This window comes from Schistocerca americana, chromosome 2, assembly GCF_021461395.2.
Source record: "Schistocerca americana isolate TAMUIC-IGC-003095 chromosome 2, iqSchAmer2.1, whole genome shotgun sequence".
Classification (NCBI taxonomy): Eukaryota; Metazoa; Arthropoda; class Insecta; order Orthoptera; family Acrididae; genus Schistocerca; species Schistocerca americana.
The window spans coordinates 874590218-874607874 of NC_060120.1; the positions used below are offsets into that span (position 1 = coordinate 874590218).

The 17657-nt window shown below is 44.7% G+C and overlaps 1 protein-coding gene across 3 annotated transcripts in view; it reads right to left on the reverse strand.

Annotated features, from left to right (window-relative positions):
* LOC124595771 (Ig-like and fibronectin type-III domain-containing protein 1) overlaps positions 1-17657 on the reverse strand; it is a 1092366-nt gene that overhangs the window by 130012 nt on the left and 944697 nt on the right. For all 3 annotated transcript variants that reach the window (XM_047134656.1, XM_047134654.1, XM_047134655.1), the window contains 2 exons: positions 12546-12656; positions 3852-4115 (listed from right to left, as the gene is read on the reverse strand). In XM_047134656.1, the coding sequence (XP_046990612.1) occupies positions 3852-4115; positions 12546-12656 (375 nt within the window). The remainder of the gene's footprint in view (positions 1-3851; positions 4116-12545; positions 12657-17657) is intronic.

Consider the following 17657-nt stretch of genomic DNA (forward strand, 5'->3'; position numbering starts at 1 on the left):
AATCTTCTTTTGGTATTTTACATCTTAGCTTTTATTTGGGGTATGCACATTGTGTTTATTAACCCCAGACTTCTGGTATCATTTGTTGTAATAGTGTTGTGCTGTGACGGTGGTTTCTTCGTTATTTATAGACAAACTGTTTAGGTTTTTTATATGATGACAATACTATGCTTAAAACGTTAGTCGCCCCAGTAACAGGTTACCCAATAGAAAAGTGTTCAGTTTCATTGATGGTCTTTTCGATATTTCGTAGTATGATTCAGAACAAGGATATAATGTACGAATGAACACCACACTGTCCAATCACATTAACCACCTGCCAAAAGCCTGAATAACCTGCTTTTGCAGTCCGAACTGCTGCGAGACTTACAGGAAGAGAGTGAATGAGGTTCTGGAAGATACCGACAAAGATCTGTACCCATGCTGGCTCCACTGCTTTGGCCAGCTGCGCTATGTTCCCCGGATGAGGATTCAGGTGCCAAAGTCCGATCGAGGTGGTCCGACAGATTCTCGATTGGTTCTAATCCAGGGAGTTTGTTGGTCAGGGGAGTATAGTAAACTCTTTCTGGTGCTCTTCGAACCCCGCACGTAAATTGCGAGCTGTATGACAAGTTGCACTGTCCTGCCGGTTGATGCCATCCTGCCGAGGATAAACAAACTGCATATATGGGTGAAAGTGATCCACAAGGATGGATGCATACTTGTGTTGATCCATTGTGCCTTTCAACATGATGGAATCATCCAGGGAATCTCACAACAACATTCCCAAGATTAACGCTTCCTTTTGCGACTTGAACTCTTCCGAAGATTGTTGCAGGGTGTTTGCTTTCAGGCGTTTTACGCCATACACGCCAACGGCCGTCTGTAATCTGAAAAGACCACCCGTCGCCATTCAGTGGACGTCCAGTTGCACTGCTATCGATGAACAGCAGTCATCGTGGGTGCATGAACCAGGTGCTTGCTGCGGAGGCCTGCAGCAACGTTCGACGAACAGTCATTGAGCAGACACTGTTGGTAGCTTCTTGGTTCATGTGGGCGGTCAGCTGCTCAACAGTTGCACGTCTGTTCGCCCTTACGCATCTCTACAGCCATTGTTCACACCTGCCACTTATGGCCCATGGTGTACCACAGTTACCTCGGTGCCGGTTTTTTGACAGCGCCATTTTGCACTGTATAATTTAACCAAGGCGGCACGTGGACAGTTTACATACTCAGACGTTTCGGAAACGCTTCCACCCTCGGCCCGAAAGCCAGTGATCGTGCCCTTTTAGACGTCAGTAAAATCGTTCCGTTTCCAAAAAACTGGTTCAAATGGCTCTGAGCACTATGGGACTTAACTTCTGAGGTCATCAGTCCCCTAGGACTTAGAACTACTTAAACCTAACTAACCTAGGGACATCACACACATCCATGCCCGAGGCAGGATTCGAACCTGCGACCGCAGCGGTCGTGCGGTTCCAGACTGTAGCTCCTAGAACCGCTCGGCCACTCCGGCCGGCGTTCCGTTTCCGCTTAACAAAACGACATGCTTTACATACCCTCCACTGCTAGTGCTGGTACCTGCGTCAGAGAGTGGCTATTGCATATTGACGTCGAACATCACATTAATGTGGCCGGACCATGTATACAGTATACTCCTTGAACGCTCGTTAGAGGTCATTTCCGTGTGGGGCTTTCTTTCTCTCCCGAACTCCAACGGGAAACAGCCTGAGGTTGCGGGCAGTGAGTGCAAGGGACAGGGGGCACTACATAAGTAGTGTGCGAGAAGTTGTTAATTTGGGTTGGGCGGGAAGCGTGCTCGGATATCTGAACTGTTTATACGTCTGCTCGTGTAAAGCGGGAAATCCGAATTCGAACCGCAGTCCGGCACAGATTTTCAATTGCCGCCACTGAATTCATTTCAATGCCCGGCTATGGGCGATGTCAGAATTTCTGTTCCATTTCATCAAAGATATAATGTTTCTATGGGAAATCAATGTTACAAACTACAATCATGTAAGTTTTGATAGTTGTGAGATAACTGTGATGCCCAAAAACCCAGTTAATGGTTTTAGTTTTGAGATGTTAATACTCGATCGAGTATTACGCTTACATAATCTAACCTTTTAGTGCTATGAAGTGGAAAGTTACCGTTTGTTAGATTGAGATCACAAAGGTGGAAAGCTATAATTATTGCCTGGGATTCAGCAGGATAAATTCAGAGGTGCCGTCGGGTACATTGGAAGGTGAAGCTGTTGAGGTTTAGTTAACACAGACTTTGGTAAGTGTGAGTAAAACGACGCGGAAGGCATTGTCTTCGGTGTACTGGAACAGGTATTCGGATGAGAATGGTTTTCGAACGTCAACTGTGCATAGGGGAGAAAGCAGCGATGATAGGACGCAAGAGTACATTTGTTACTGGAAGAGAAAAACCGGAGTGGATATTGCTTTTTGTTACCTAGGATAGGCTTTATCAATGCCCAGGGATAGGAGGAGTGGCGACTCAAGCCGTACTCTGAGATGAAGAGAGAAAAGTGCGGTTTGGTGTGTTGGGGGATGCCTTTGTCGAGGACAGAATCATATATACTGCTGAATATTTTGGTAAGGTCAATAGGCTGACAGACAGTGGTGCCACTGGGAGATTTCTTAGGTTTAAGAAAGATAAACATTTTCTTTATACAGTCGGAAGAGCTTGTAAGGGTGTTAGCGTCAGTTGTTCTCGTAGTGTAGATGGCAGCGCACGAGACTGCTCAGCCTTTGGCTCAGGTTAGATCCTTACTACCGTCCCATGTCCAGTTTTTGGATCACTCTCCTGTTCGGTTTTAGGCAACCAAACAAAGAACGCTTTCGGCGACACCCGTCTCTGGAGGACCGCTAGAATTTGCGCGCAGACCGGCCTGATTGGTTAACTTCAATGCTAATTAACTCGGACACGGCGCAAAGTATCGAATTTTCTCTTGGCAACTATTTCTTACGAAAATGGAATTACAAAACCTTAAGGAGCCAAAATCGCCCCTGCACTTGAAGAATGTCAAGCATATACAATTATCTCTGAAACCCTCGCAAGCTTTTCAGACAGTTTGTGATCACCCTGTATAAAATTATCAACAAACAAAAATTAGGAATAGAAGCATCTTTGATGTCTTTCACAGTTCTGGGAAACAACTGTTACCAAGGATGATGATGTTGATGGTTTTGAGAAACAGGAGGGTACCTTACTTAGGGTAATAAGTGGAGAAGTCGTGTCTAAGAACTTGGAGCGTGTTGCTCTGCGACAGTCACATTATAAGATGTACAGTAACAATGAGTTTGTGTCCGTGTAATGGTGTGTACGTATTCCAAGTTTCGTGACAGGAAGGGGATGTGTCGATGATCTTGTTTACGTGTGAAACTACGTTCTGATTGAAATCTGCATTAAAAAGAATGGTGGTTATGTCTTGAGGATGAAAAGACTAGCTTTAGGTATGCGGTCGGAGAGGTGTGGCTGTTGTGACAGAAAGGATAGTGTGCAGCAGGATTGTAGTCTGAGAGACTGATGTGTAAGTGCAATTCGGGTGGAGTTACAGTGTGTCCCAGTCCCAGATATGGGGCAAGAAGTTTTTTTTTCCTTTATTGTTATTTAAACATCTTTACATAAGGTGGGCTGGCAGCAGCATACTACGCTGCTCTTCAGCCACAGGTTTGACAGTGAAAATACAAAGAAGACACATATGATACTGAACAAAGTGGCGGGCAAAAAACGGTTTTTTTCCTTTATTGTTATTTAAACACCTTTACATGAGGTGGGATGGGGCAAGGAGTTCTAAATGCGGATAATATTCTCTTATTTCGTCACGAAATGAAATGAGAAGTGCATTCGTTGTGTCACTCACCAGCCATGCAGCGCACGATAGCAGGGAAGTCTGCCTCGCAGTGCTCGGGGTCTTGGCCGGTGTTGCCGTCGAGGATGCTCTGGATGTTGCAGAACCCGAAACACGCCGCTGACACGTTGCTGGCGGCGCAGCAGTCGGTGTAGTTGTGGTTGCGCGTGCCGTCGCCAGATGGCTCGGCAGGCGCGCCCAGGCCCGTCGACGATCCACCGTGGACACCTGTTGCCGTAGCGTTGCCCTCCAGCGCAGACTGCGACCGTGTCAGCACTGCGGGAACACCATACCACGCGTGTTACTCGTTACTGTCTGCAAACACACTGAAAACGTATTTCTTGTGGTTCACGTGTGTGCATCTCGTTAATGTGTTGTCGGCCCTGTCTCAACGTCAACATGGACAGCAGAAAGAAACAATTCTGCAGTCCTCCCTCTACCCACTTCCACACACTAATTTCTTCAATTTTCCTCCACATCTTCGAACAATCGAACATCTCCCAGACGTCTGTTATCTCATCAATCTCTTCCAAACCATAGGTTACTGCTAAGTTTGTACCTACATATGCAGCCTCCGATATCGACACTCTGCATGTCCCAGTCCAACACATCTTTAACAGACTCTTCTCCTAAGCCAATCACTTGTACCGATAATTAGTTATGTGACGAGTTTATGCTCTAGCCACCTATTCTCCCCACACATCAGGCCTCTTATATCTCAATGTTATTATCAAGACCTTCGGGCCATTCAAATCCAGCATTTACTTACTGACTAGACAGCTCCACCCCGTTTCCCCCAGATGGCGAATACATCACATTTTTCCCCATCCTGTGATGCTTCCTTCCAATACTAACCTGCAATTGCCCCGTCTCCTAATCGCAGCCAGCGCCACCCTCAAGCATACTACAATGCTGCCAATATATTTATCACATATGCTATTAATTAAATAGCGGGACAGCACATTAAATTTTCTTGCTTTATGCAGCTTTGATTACCCGGAACAAGTCTTTGCACGCGGCATTGTATGAAAGTCGAACTTGAACGGGTAGCGTTCTCGCTTCCCGCGCCCGGGTTCCCGGGTTCGATTCCCGGCGGGGTCAGGGATTTTTCTCTGCCTCGTGATGAGTGGGTGTTGTTGCTTTATGCAGCGTTGATTACCCGGAACAAGTCTTTGCACGCGGCATTGTATGAAAGTCGAACTTGAACGGGTAGCGTTCTCGCTTCCCGCGCCCGGGTTCCCGGGTTCGATTCCCGGCGGGGTCAGGGATTTTTCTCTGCCTCGTGATGAGTGGGTGTTGTGTGATGTCCTTAGGTTAGTTAGGTTTAAGTAGTTCTAAGTTCTAGGGGACTGATGACCATAGATGTTAAGTCCCATAGTGCTCAGAGCCATTTGATTTTTTTTGAACTTGAACGACGGTGGAAAGCGGGAGAAGAAGAAGCTGGAAGACTTAGAAATAACGGGTGATCAAAAAGTCAGTATAAATTTGAAAACTTAATAAACCACGGAATAATGTAGATAGAGAGGTAAAAATTGACACACATGCTTGGAATGACTAGGGGTTTTATTAGAAAAAAAAACACCCCATATTGCTAGACGCGTGAAAGATCTCTTGCGCGCTTCGTTTGGTGATGATCCTGTGCTCAGCCGCCACTTTCGTAATGACTGGCCTCCCAGGTCCCCAGACCTCAGTACGTGCGGTTATTGGCTTTGGGGTTACCTGAAGTCGCTAGTGTCTCGTGATCGACCAACATCTCTAGGGGTGCTGAAAGACAACATCCGACGCCAATGCCTCACCATAACTCCGGACATGCTTTACAGTGCTGTTCACAACATTATTCCTCGACTACAGCTATTGTTGAGGAATGATGGTGGACGTATTGAGCATTTCCTGTAAAGCACATCATCTTTGCTTTATCTTACTTTGTTATGCTAATTATTGCTATTCTGATCAGATGAAGCGCCATCTGTCGGACATTTTTTTGAACTTTTGTATTTTTTGGTTCTAATAAAACCCCATGTCATTCCAAGCATGTGTGTCAATTTGTACCTCTCTATCTACGTTATTCCGTGATTTATTCAGTTTTCAAATTTATACTGACTTTTTGGTCACCCGATATATTACAATCGATAAGGGTTCTGAGAGCATTGTCTGAAGGATTGAAAGCGTACGTATAAAGACAACTATGGCTGTTTTTGTTGAAGCTGTACTATGAGGACTGAGAGCAGATCACACGCAACATGTCTATCTCCAGAAGGAGTGGGTACATCACTTAGAAAAGAATGGGGTTAAGAAGAAAGCTAAGAGGAAAATGATTAAGAGAATTAGAATGACGTGCAGCTAAATATACAGATTGGAAAGCGGTAGAAGAGCTGTCAACTTCTGTTGTCTAGAAGCCGGGAGAGCATACGCTGAGTGAATCAAGGGAAATACCGGAAATTAATAGGCAAACGCAAAGACAGCGCTCTTCAAAGGACTCTACTGGGTTTAAATTTCGCAATGCAGCTGAGAACGAAATTCCTGAATCAGCAAGTCCGCGACGCAGCATTGTATGGAATTAGAGCGTCGACAGTGTAAAAGCCCAGAGAAGAAGCCGCAAGAGCTTCAAAAGTGCTCCGTCCATTCAGAACAAAACAAACGCAACGCTGCATGCACGAGCAGAGTCACCGTCATTCACTCCTACAAAAATAGAGAACGTATTATTGCAGTGAGTTTAACGAAAACAGGTGAAAATATGAATGTATCTACGTCCTTCACAACTGAAAGAAATTTTAATAAGTATAACGATTTATAAAACATATATTTCCTTTCCAGGCTCCAAGTTAAATGTAAATGACGTAAGAAAGTGTGGATACTGTTGCGCATGTGCAAATTATTACTGAAAGGTCAGGAAAGGAACTTGACGATGACAGCTTGCTGATTAAAAAGTAAATAATAACTAAAGTAGTAAACTTATTTAATTTATCTTACATGACTAAAATAATCATGAACTCTATTCCAAGCCCATAAAATTCTGTGCTAGCCTACAGCCGCCAACATACATTTCGTGTAAGAGCCACGAAGATAAGTTAAGAGAAATTAGTGCTCTTACGGAAGCATACAGACAGTCGTTTTTCCCTCGCTCTCTTAACAAGTGGAATAGGACAGGAAATAGTTAAGTCGTGTGGTAAGGTATCCTCCGCCATGCACCATACGGTGGCTTGCGGAGTATGTATATACAGGGTGTTCGGGAATTCCCGCTACAAACTTGGACTTATAGAGGGGAGAGAGTACATAATATTTTGAACAGGAACCCATGTTCGGAAACGGCCATTTGAAAACTTATTTGCTAGGTAAGTATGCAACAGGCTAATCATGGTGGGGGTGTTTACGTCGATTTAGCTGGCGTCTTTTGGTGTCTATTCCACCTCTGTGACCTGGTTCGAGCCTCATTCACTTGTATGTGAGTGTTAGAGCAACATGGCTGAGTAGACGTTTGTAGAATACACCGACATGATCCTTCTGAATGGCAAAGCTCAGGGTAATGGAAGAGCTGCTCATTGTCTTTTCGCCACAATTACGCAACGACTTCGAGAAAGGATATCTTCGCCGTCAGCAAGGGTAACTGTGGTGTTCCGAGGAAACGCTGCACACCCTAATTGGAGGAGGTCCTAATGCATCACGTGGAACAGAACCTGTCAACGAGTACACGAGCAATTTCTTTGGCTATTAGTGAGTGGAACTGTAAAATAAGTGATATACTGGGTCACGCGTAATTGGTTAGTTGTAAAAGTGGTCGCATTGCCAACATGTTTTCATAAGGTTGCCGCACGGGAATGATACGTTTCCGGACGTGGTTTCCAACTCAGAATGTTATCTACTCACTCCCCTCTACAAGTCGTAGAAGTCTGCAACGGGAATTTCCGTATACTGTATAGGTGTACACGTCAGTAGGGCGAACAAACAGAATCTAAATTTCAGCTTTGGAGACCGTAAAAACGAAGAGGGCAAACGCCATTTTCTACTGGCGTACTAATAACTACGCGGTTAAAATGAACTGCATGCGTGATCCAGGCTAGCTCTCTTGTTGAGTCCGCCCCGGTAGCTGAGTGGTCAGCGTGACAGACTGTCAACCCTAAGGGCCCGGGTTCGATTCCCGGCTGGGTCGGAGATTTTCTCGGCTCAGGGGCTGGGTGTTGTGTTGTCCTTATCACTATCATTTCATCCCCATCGACATGCAAGTCGCCGAAGTGGCGTCAAGTCGAAAGACTTGCACCAGGCGAACGGTCTACCCGACGGGAGGCCCTAGCCACACGACATTTCCATTTCCATTTCTCTTGTTGAGCTCGTGTATTCCAGAAGTACGCACCACATAACGAGCAGAAATCGTTATCACCAATCAGGAGTGATTGACAGGGCTGTCCCTGCAACACCCTTTAATATCCAGCGCAGCGCGATAGGAAAAAAGGAAATTAATTTTCGTAATTAAAATCGGCTACATAATACCGGATATGCCGCCGAGAACTCCGGCAACGCACACCGCACTAAAAACCTTTTTATGAAAAGCGGTGCCCCGTCACGGAAACGTGGCCCCAAATTTCATTATGGGACGCTCGCAGAGTCGCCGGTCGTTCATTTACATACAAATATCCAGTTTCCACGGCCGATGATTACCCGCTTCGGTCTGAATTTCATTAGGGTCTCCGGAACGCGAGAGCCAGTCACTGGTGGTTGTTAAATATTTATACGAATAAAGTTGGTGCGACACTACGCGGCTTTTCCTTGACGCGGAATTGAGTTACGGCCGCGTAATAATCAGCTAATACGGGCGTAATTTAGTTGTCGTTGCTGCTGTTGGAGAGGGTAATTTTTTTTTGTCGCAGTGATAGACTGAGGGTGTCACGGTGTACGCATTGGTGTGACTGTCGTAAGATCACTTCGGCGAGACACGTTAGCCATATACATTGAGGTAAAGAAAGTCATGTGATACCTCCTAATATTGTGTTGGACCTCCGTTTGCCCGGAGCAGTGCAGCAACTCGACATGGCATGGACTCAAGAAGTAGTTGGAAGTCCCCCGCAGAAATAATGAGCCATGCTGCCTCTCTCTCTCGCTTATGTCCCATAAATGTTCGATGGGATCCATGCCAGGCGCTCTGGGTGGCTGAATCATTCACTCAGATTGTCCAGAATGTTCTTCAAAACAGTCGCAAACAATTGTGGCCCGTTGACATCATTCTTGCTAACATGAGGTCCATGAATAAAATGGTCTCCAAGTAACCGAACGTGACCATTTCCAGTCAATGACCGGTTCAGTTGGACCAAAGGACCCAGTCCATTCCATGAAAACATAGACCAGCCACCACCAGCCTTCAAAGTGCCTTGTTCACAACTTCACGGCTTCGTGGGAAAATGGTATCCAAGTAACCGAACAGACCATTTCCAGTCAATGACCGGTTCAGTTGGACCAAAGGACCCAGTCCATTCCATGAAAACATAGACCAGCCACCACCAGCCTTCAAAGTGCCTTGTTCACAACTTCACGGCTTCGTGGGAAAATGGTATCCAAGTAACCGAACAGACCATTTCCAGTCAATGACCGGTTCAGTTGGACCAAAGGACCCAGTCCATTCCATGAAAACATAGACCAGCCACCACCAGCCTTCAAAGTGCCTTGTTCACAACTTCACGGCTTCGTGGGAAAATGGTATCCAAGTAACCGAACAGACCATTTCCAGTCAATGACCGGTTCAGTTGGACCAAAGGACCCAGTCCATTCCATGAAAACATAGACCAGCCACCACCAGCCTTCAAAGTGCCTTGTTCACAACTTCACGGCTTCGTGGGAAAATGGTATCCAAGTAACCGAACAGACCATTTCCAGTCAATGACCGGTTCAGTTGGACCAAAGGACCCAGTCCATTCCATGAAAACATAGACCAGCCACCACCAGCCTTCAAAGTGCCTTGTTCACAACTTCACGGCTTCGTGGGAAAATGGTATCCAAGTAACCGAACAGACCATTTCCAGTCAATGACCGGTTCAGTTGGACCAAAGGACCCAGTCCATTCCATGAAAACATAGACCAGCCACCACCAGCCTTCAAAGTGCCTTGTTCACAACTTCACGGCTTCGTGGGAAAATGGTATCCAAGTAACCGAACAGACCATTTCCAGTCAATGACCGGTTCAGTTGGACCAAAGGACCCAGTCCATTCCATGAAAACATAGACCAGCCACCACCAGCCTTCAAAGTGCCTTGTTCACAACTTCACAGCTTCGTGGGAAAATGGTATCCAAGTAACCGAACAGACCATTTCCAGTCAATGACCGGTTCAGTTGGACCAAAGGACCCAGTCCATTCCATGAAAACATAGACCAGCCACCACCAGCCTTCAAAGTGCCTTGTTCACAACTTCACGGCTTCGTGGGAAAATGGTATCCAAGTAACCGAACAGACCATTTCCAGTCAATGACCGGTTCAGTTGGACCAAAGGACCCAGTCCATTCCATGAAAACATAGACCAGCCACCACCAGCCTTCAAAGTGCCTTGTTCACAACTTCACGGCTTCGTGGGAAAATGGTATCCAAGTAACCGAACAGACCATTTCCAGTCAATGACCGGTTCAGTTGGACCAAAGGACCCAGTCCATTCCATGAAAACATAGACCAGCCACCACCAGCCTTCAAAGTGCCTTGTTCACAACTTCACGGCTTCGTGGGAAAATGGTATCCAAGTAACCGAACAGACCATTTCCAGTCAATGACCGGTTCAGTTGGACCAAAGGACCCAGTCCATTCCATGAAAACATAGACCAGCCACCACCAGCCTTCAAAGTGCCTTGTTCACAACTTCACGGCTTCGTGGGAAAATGGTATCCAAGTAACCGAACAGACCATTTTCAGTCCGGTTCAGTTGGACCAAAGTACCCAGTCCACTCCATGAAAACATAGCCCACACCATTATGGCGCCACCACCAGCTTTGGCTCTGAGCACTATGGGACTCAACTGCTGAGGTCATTAGTCCCCCAGAACTTAGAACTAGTTAAACCTAACTAACCTAAGGACATCACAAACATCCATGCCCGAGGCAGGATTCGAACCTGCGACCGTAGCGGTCTTGCGGTTCCAGACTGCAGCGCCTTTAACCGCACGGCCACTTCGGCCGGCCCACCACCAGCTTTCAAAGTGCCTTGTTCACAACTTGGGTCCATGGCTTCGTGGGGTATGTGCCACAATCGAACCCTAACATCAGCTCTTACGAAGTGAAACCGGGACTTATCTAACTAGGCCAGCCCACGAGAGGCCCTGCAGGCGATGTCGTGCTGTTAGCAAAGGCACTCGCGTCGGTCATCTACTGCCACAGCCCGTTAACGCTAACTTTCACCGTACTGTAGTAATGGATACTTCGATCGTACGTCCCATATTGATTTCTACGGTTGTTTCACGCAGCGTTGCTTGTCTTTGAGCACTGACAATTCTACGCAAACGCCACTGCACTCGGTCGTCAAGTGAAGGCCGCCGGCCACTGCATTGTCCGTGGTAATGCTTCAAATTGGTATTCTCATCACACTCTTGACACTGTGTATCTCAGAATACTGAATTCCCTAACGATTTCCGAAATGGTATCTCCCGTGCGTCTAGCTCCAAGTACCACACCACCTTCAAACTCCCGTCATTCCGGCGTGATAACGTTGGAGTTCTCTTCACATGAATCATCTGAGTACAAATGACAGCTCCACCAGAGCACTGCCCTTTTACACCTTGTGTACGCAATACTTCCGTCATCTGTATATATGCATATCGCTATTCCATGACTTTCGTCACCTTCGTATATGCTTCCCTCGCAACCCACGTGCAGGGAATTTTCCTCTGGATGCAGTGTTGCAGTAACGATGGCTCCATTACACCGCACCATTTTTCAGAAATTACGGTAAAATTACAAACGCACACGGGTTATAGGTTTTTAGTCATGCACAGTTCCAGTAACAAAAATGGGTACACCCTATCGGTTCCGAGCAAGGTGCCGGAATTGGTAATAGCTTCCCAAATATTCCCAATTAGGAACCTCCTCTTAGATTACTCCTGGTTCGCTCTGTGATCTGAATGAAAAGAGCAGAGGCCCACAACATCTACATCTACAAATACATCTATATTCCGTAAACCACCTTATGGTGTATGGCGAATGGCAGTTTGTGTACAATCAAACGATTTTAAATTAGATGAACTTAATTTGACGAAAATTTTACGTTGCGTCAATAATGTCATTAGGGAGGTACCGGAAGAAGCTTCGTAAAAATATTTACCGTACCTCGTCGTCCATTTCAAGCGATTTGTCGAAACTACACAGCGCTTGAATCAGAAGGAACACAGATGGTAATTTGAATCTGTCCAAGCACACATTCAGAACGGTAGGTGTGGATCTTTTAGGATAGTATGCATTGCCTGGATGAATTTAGATGAATGTAACCTTAAAAGTTCTTAAAGACTCTTGGCGAAGTCGCTAAATGCAGCTAAATCTATAGAAACCCAGTGGGATTGACCATTGTGGACTGCTTTCTGGTCGTTAACAACTCTAAGTGTGTTTAAGTGGTTGCTATGTATACGCTCACACAGAAAGAGAAAGAGAGAGAGAGAGAGAGAGGGGGTGGGGGGGTGGGATCATTAACATCGAGTGCTGTTCCGAAAAAAATGCAATTAGAGTCGACCGAGAGGCGTGTTACTTACCGCTAAGCTTGTGGAAGGAGCGAACGATGGGGTTGCTGTTGACTTCACACACGTAGATGCCGGAGTCCGAAGGCATAGCGTTCCGGATCACCAGTACCCAAACGTCGCCACCTGCAATAAGAATAAAGTAGTTGGCATTGATGTGTTCACAGAGATTGTCAAGCATATTGTTTGTTCGTAGACTTGCATCAAAGCCCGCGCTACACACACACACACACACACACACACACACACACACACACACACACAAAACGGTAGGCTTTAATGTTTTTATAAAGTAATCAGACGAAAGACGTTTTTGATACCTTAAATCTTCTTCTTAATGCTGTCTCAGAGAAAGCAAGGTGTAACTATAGGGAACAGACACTACAGCAGAGCCGAGTAAGGCCTGTAGACGGTGCCCGATAGCTCTATGATCGGTTGGCTTAGTAACGGAAGAATGAGGGGAGGTGGCCACAAGCGTATCTTACAAGAACGACAAGTATCAGTGAAAGATAAGACATGCGTTCCGAACCAACGCCATGGTGTCTGGAGGCCGCGAAATATTGCTGGACTCAACATAGTAACCGATATAGTAAGGAACATACGGAGAAACTAGATACTGTCTGATAGTAGTAGTAGCAGTAGTAGTAGTAGTAGTAAAAGTAGTGTGTGTGTGTGTGTGTGTGTGTGTGTGTGTGTGTGTGTGTGTGTGTCCATCTCAAACTACAGGGAAGCAGCGAAGAGAAGTAAAGAGAGAAACAGTAAAGCTGGGCACTAGACAATGTTGTCTTTAACTGTTCTCCTAAGATCAGTAACCCTAACATTCCAATAAGTAATCGTACTAGAAGTGCTAGTATTACTACTGTTCGCCTAATTTTCAGTAGTAGTAGTTGCCGTTGAGAAATAGATAAGGTGGTCGTAGTAACAGCGACTATTGATCCTGTATTGTTTATTATTGTAGTAGTGATACACTGAAGCGTCAACGAAACTGTTGTATGTATTTGTATTCAAAAATTAATAAGAGATATATAAACAGGAAGTTGCGGTAGGCAACTCCTATATTAGACAACAAGTGTCTGGCGCAGTTGTTAGATCGGTTACTGCTACTACAATGGCATGTTATCAAGATTTAAGTGAGTTTGAACGTAGTGCTGTAGTCGGCGCATGAGCGATGGGACACAGCATCTCCGAGGTAGCGATGAAGTTTGGATTTTCCCGTACGTCCATTTAACATGAATATCAGGAATTCGCTAAATCATCAAATTTTATGGACAGCCCTGCAGGATTCATGGTGTCAATTCCCTCCAGCACTACTTCAGACTTTAATCGAGTCCATGCCACATCGTGTTGCGTCTCTTCTGCGAGCTCGCGGAAGCCATACACGATATTAGGCAGTGTATATGCTGTTGTAACGGTACTCATAGCAGTAGTTGAAAGGGTTTGAAATAACTAAAACATGTGACTCTTTTGCTGTCACAGGTAAATAATATCCGAATGAGAGTGGAAAAGATGTCAAGCAAAATATAGAGTGTAGCGTACAAGTAGCTATCAAAATTTAGAGCGCCAGTAACAGAAAGAAATAAAAACAAGGAAAAATAGTATTACAGGTACTGTGGACTCAGTTAAGTGTTCAGAACAGAGAAAAAGAAAACGAAATAGATTATCACTAAGGCACACATAAACGTTATTCTTTATGTAAATGTCCATTATCGTCATCAAGATGGTGGACTATGATAAATAAAAACATAAATAAGTGTGTTAATGTTCCATTTGTAGCACCGACTTCTATTGCATGTCGTCGAAGGAAAATCAGGCCTCTCTCTTTTTCGTTACAGGTTTCAAATTCTGCTCTTTTACTTCATAGCACGTAACTACGTAGTGTTCTCAAATATTCGGAGGGTGGTCATCATAGCATATCGTGAGCCCACAATTCGTATACGACACTGTATACCACATTTCCAAATGTTCCAGGGAGATCACAATGTTATCCCACTGTGAAACTTAACTTTACGTTTCTAAGTCTGTATCGACACGAAAATAGACAAGTGACTACCCGATCTGTCAAACACTGCAGTAACTGGGTCACTAACCAGTGGAAGAAAGGAATTATGGTAGAATTTCCTTTTGTATTAACTGCTCTTAATTGTTGATCATGTTTCCTCATAATGAGGGTATGCGTCTGACTCAAACGGTTCGCTCAATGAAGCTAAACGAGCTTATCCAAGAACTCCTCAATTTTCAGTTTTTTATGGTACCTAAGGAATATAGATCAATTTAGTTTCCACACGAATTTCTTGTTTACTGTAGCTAACGGCACACTATAAGGTATTCAAGAAGACATAAATCGTTTACGAGTATCGAGTCGAAATCACACTGAATGTAAATTGAGAGCGCACGTTAGGAAACATGTCTGCCTTCTGTTGTTGGAAGCAGTACACATTTCCTGGACATACTTTACATTTCGTGATATCTAAACAAGGTTTTCTACTAAAGAGGTGAAGATTTTATTGTATGCGTAATATTCGTATTTTTTATACATCCGATGAAAATAGTACTTTTTAAATGTAATAAGTTATTCCTTAGTCATACTTATAAACACCGAGAACATAATACGCCTTATGTTATTGCACTGTTTATTTCAAAAGCCCTAGGAGGCTAGTTAACTTTTCCAGTAAAAATGAAAGAAGAAGGAAAATAGCTGCTTCATAATCTCGGTACATTAAAAAGGCAAGGGAAATAACGGCATGGCAAATTACTACTTATCTTAAAACCTTAATCCCTTAATCCGAAATCTAGTACGTGTAGAAATGTATAAACAGTTAAGGGTGTGCACTGTCCATGTTGCGTGTGACAGCCTATATAATCAGAGGCAGATGTACGTGCCGAATACCTCCAGGAGAGGAATCAACAAGTCAGACGGGGTGTCCAGTGTTCAGAGAAACCGCGATTGTATACAACAAAACCAAGGTGAAAGAAGTACATCATCATTATCATGGCATTTATAAACACCGCGAACGCCAAAGCACTGAGTCTGAAATTTTACCCTCTGGATGGAAGACACAACCGGAATATAAATGCGGCGATATATGCGAGTGCTTCTTTAATTTATTTACGTTATATTGCTGGCAGTTACAAGTTAAATAAACTATTCAGTAGCTGCATTGGCTAAGCTCTTAAATTTGCAATGACAAAGCCTTCACACAGGGTAGCTGACTTCGGGATCGTCTCTTCAGGTTTCTGTTGTGTTTAACCATTTTGTCGCGTACAATCTTCTGCACATCACGATTTCTAGAAACGTTAATACAGCCGACAGTTACATTTTCTTCATCCTTCTTCCACGCTGTACGATCCCAATGAAGTCAATAACGTGCGCCCTCTTACAGTTTCCCACGCCGTATCAAAGGGTCACAGGGCAATGCGTTTCACACTGCACCAAGATGTGGAAAAGAAATAAACAAGCGGCAAGTAATTAAGTGCATGCGTTAATATCGTGATGCACGAAGGGTCTCGTACGTATCTTCTTCACTGACAAAGGGCTTGGGGACTGGAAACAAATGAAACGAGAACACTGAGATGGTAAACTACATGAAATTTCTCTCAAGACATGTCCAAGGACTCCGAATTATTCTTCCCCGCGGGACTGGAGACAGGTTGTATATCCAACACAGCATGCCAAATTTCGCAGTGACGATTTCATAGGTACTCTGTTAACGGCTGCATCGTGTTATTTTACGTTTATCACTCACTAAGAAGAAAGTAAAATACACTGACGGAAAAAATGCAACACCAAAAAATAATTAATGTAGGGTAATGAAATTTCGGGAAAACGTTTGTCTAGGTAAGATATTTAAGTGATTTACATTGCAAGATCACAGGTTAACGTAATGTACAGGACGGCACCCAGTCAAGGAATATTTTAGGGAATTAGTTTAAAAAATTTATTTCAAAGGCCCAGTGGAATCTTTACAAGTTTTCTCCCAGAGTAATTCACGCCGTGTCTACGTAATAGAAGTCGCTTGCCTTTCAAAACAGAAGCAGTTCTGTCCAGTTAATGCTGCTGACAGTAGACGCCCTGAGACCTCTGCTGAAACTGCTAGCGAATTCACGCCATTGGTTTTAGCCAATAGCGTGCACGGGATAGCGATCACGTGTGTCGACGCTGGAGTCTTCTGCGGTGACGTACACAGTTGCTTCTCTCTTTTGTAACCCAGACCTCGGGCAGAACAGACGTCTTTTTGGGAGGCAGAGCCTCTCGCTCTGCTTTTCCCGACCGGCCACCAACGTAAATTAACGTGAACCGCTTCCCCTTCCGTTGCCCGTTTCATTTAATTGTTCGACCTCCTAGACTGGCCTAAACCTGGTAACTTCCGATCCTAGGCGCGCTCTTTGTACCCCGTATATTGAAATATATCCTCTTTATGGTACTTAATTTTCTGTTTTGTCATTTAACGACAGCCCTGAATGCCCACTCTCTAATCCTGACCGCTCGACCTCCAGCCGCCACAAGGCATATTTAACAACCTTCTTTCCCCTTCCCTGCCATTTTATACATTAACATTGGTGTCAGAAGTTTCTCTCCCCATCCACAAACCACAAATTCTTTTACAATTGGTGTCAGAAGTGGGATGTAACAATTATATCCCCCCTTCCCGGCACGTACTCTTTTACATTTGATATCAGAAGTGGGATGTAACAATTATATCCCCCCTTCCTGGCACGTACTCTTTTACATTTGGTGTCAGACGTGGGATGTAAAAAGATGTAACAATTATATCCCCCCTTCCCGGCACGTACCCTTTTACATTTGGTGTCAGAAGTGGGATGTAACAATTATATTCCCCCTTCCCGGCACGTACTCTTTTACATTTGGTGTCAGAAGTGGGATGTGACAATTATATTCCCCCTTTCCGACACGGACTCTTTTACAGTAAGCGCGAGATGAGCCATTGCAAATGTGAAATGATGGTACGTTAATAACCGGTGTAATCGGCAGAATGTTGAATTCAAGCATTGTGTTGTACAGGTGCCGGGTGTCAGTTTGTGCAATGGAGTTCCATGCCTGTTGCACTTGCTTGATCACTACAGGACGGTCAATGCTGTTTGTGTGTGACGCTGGATTTGTCGTCCGAT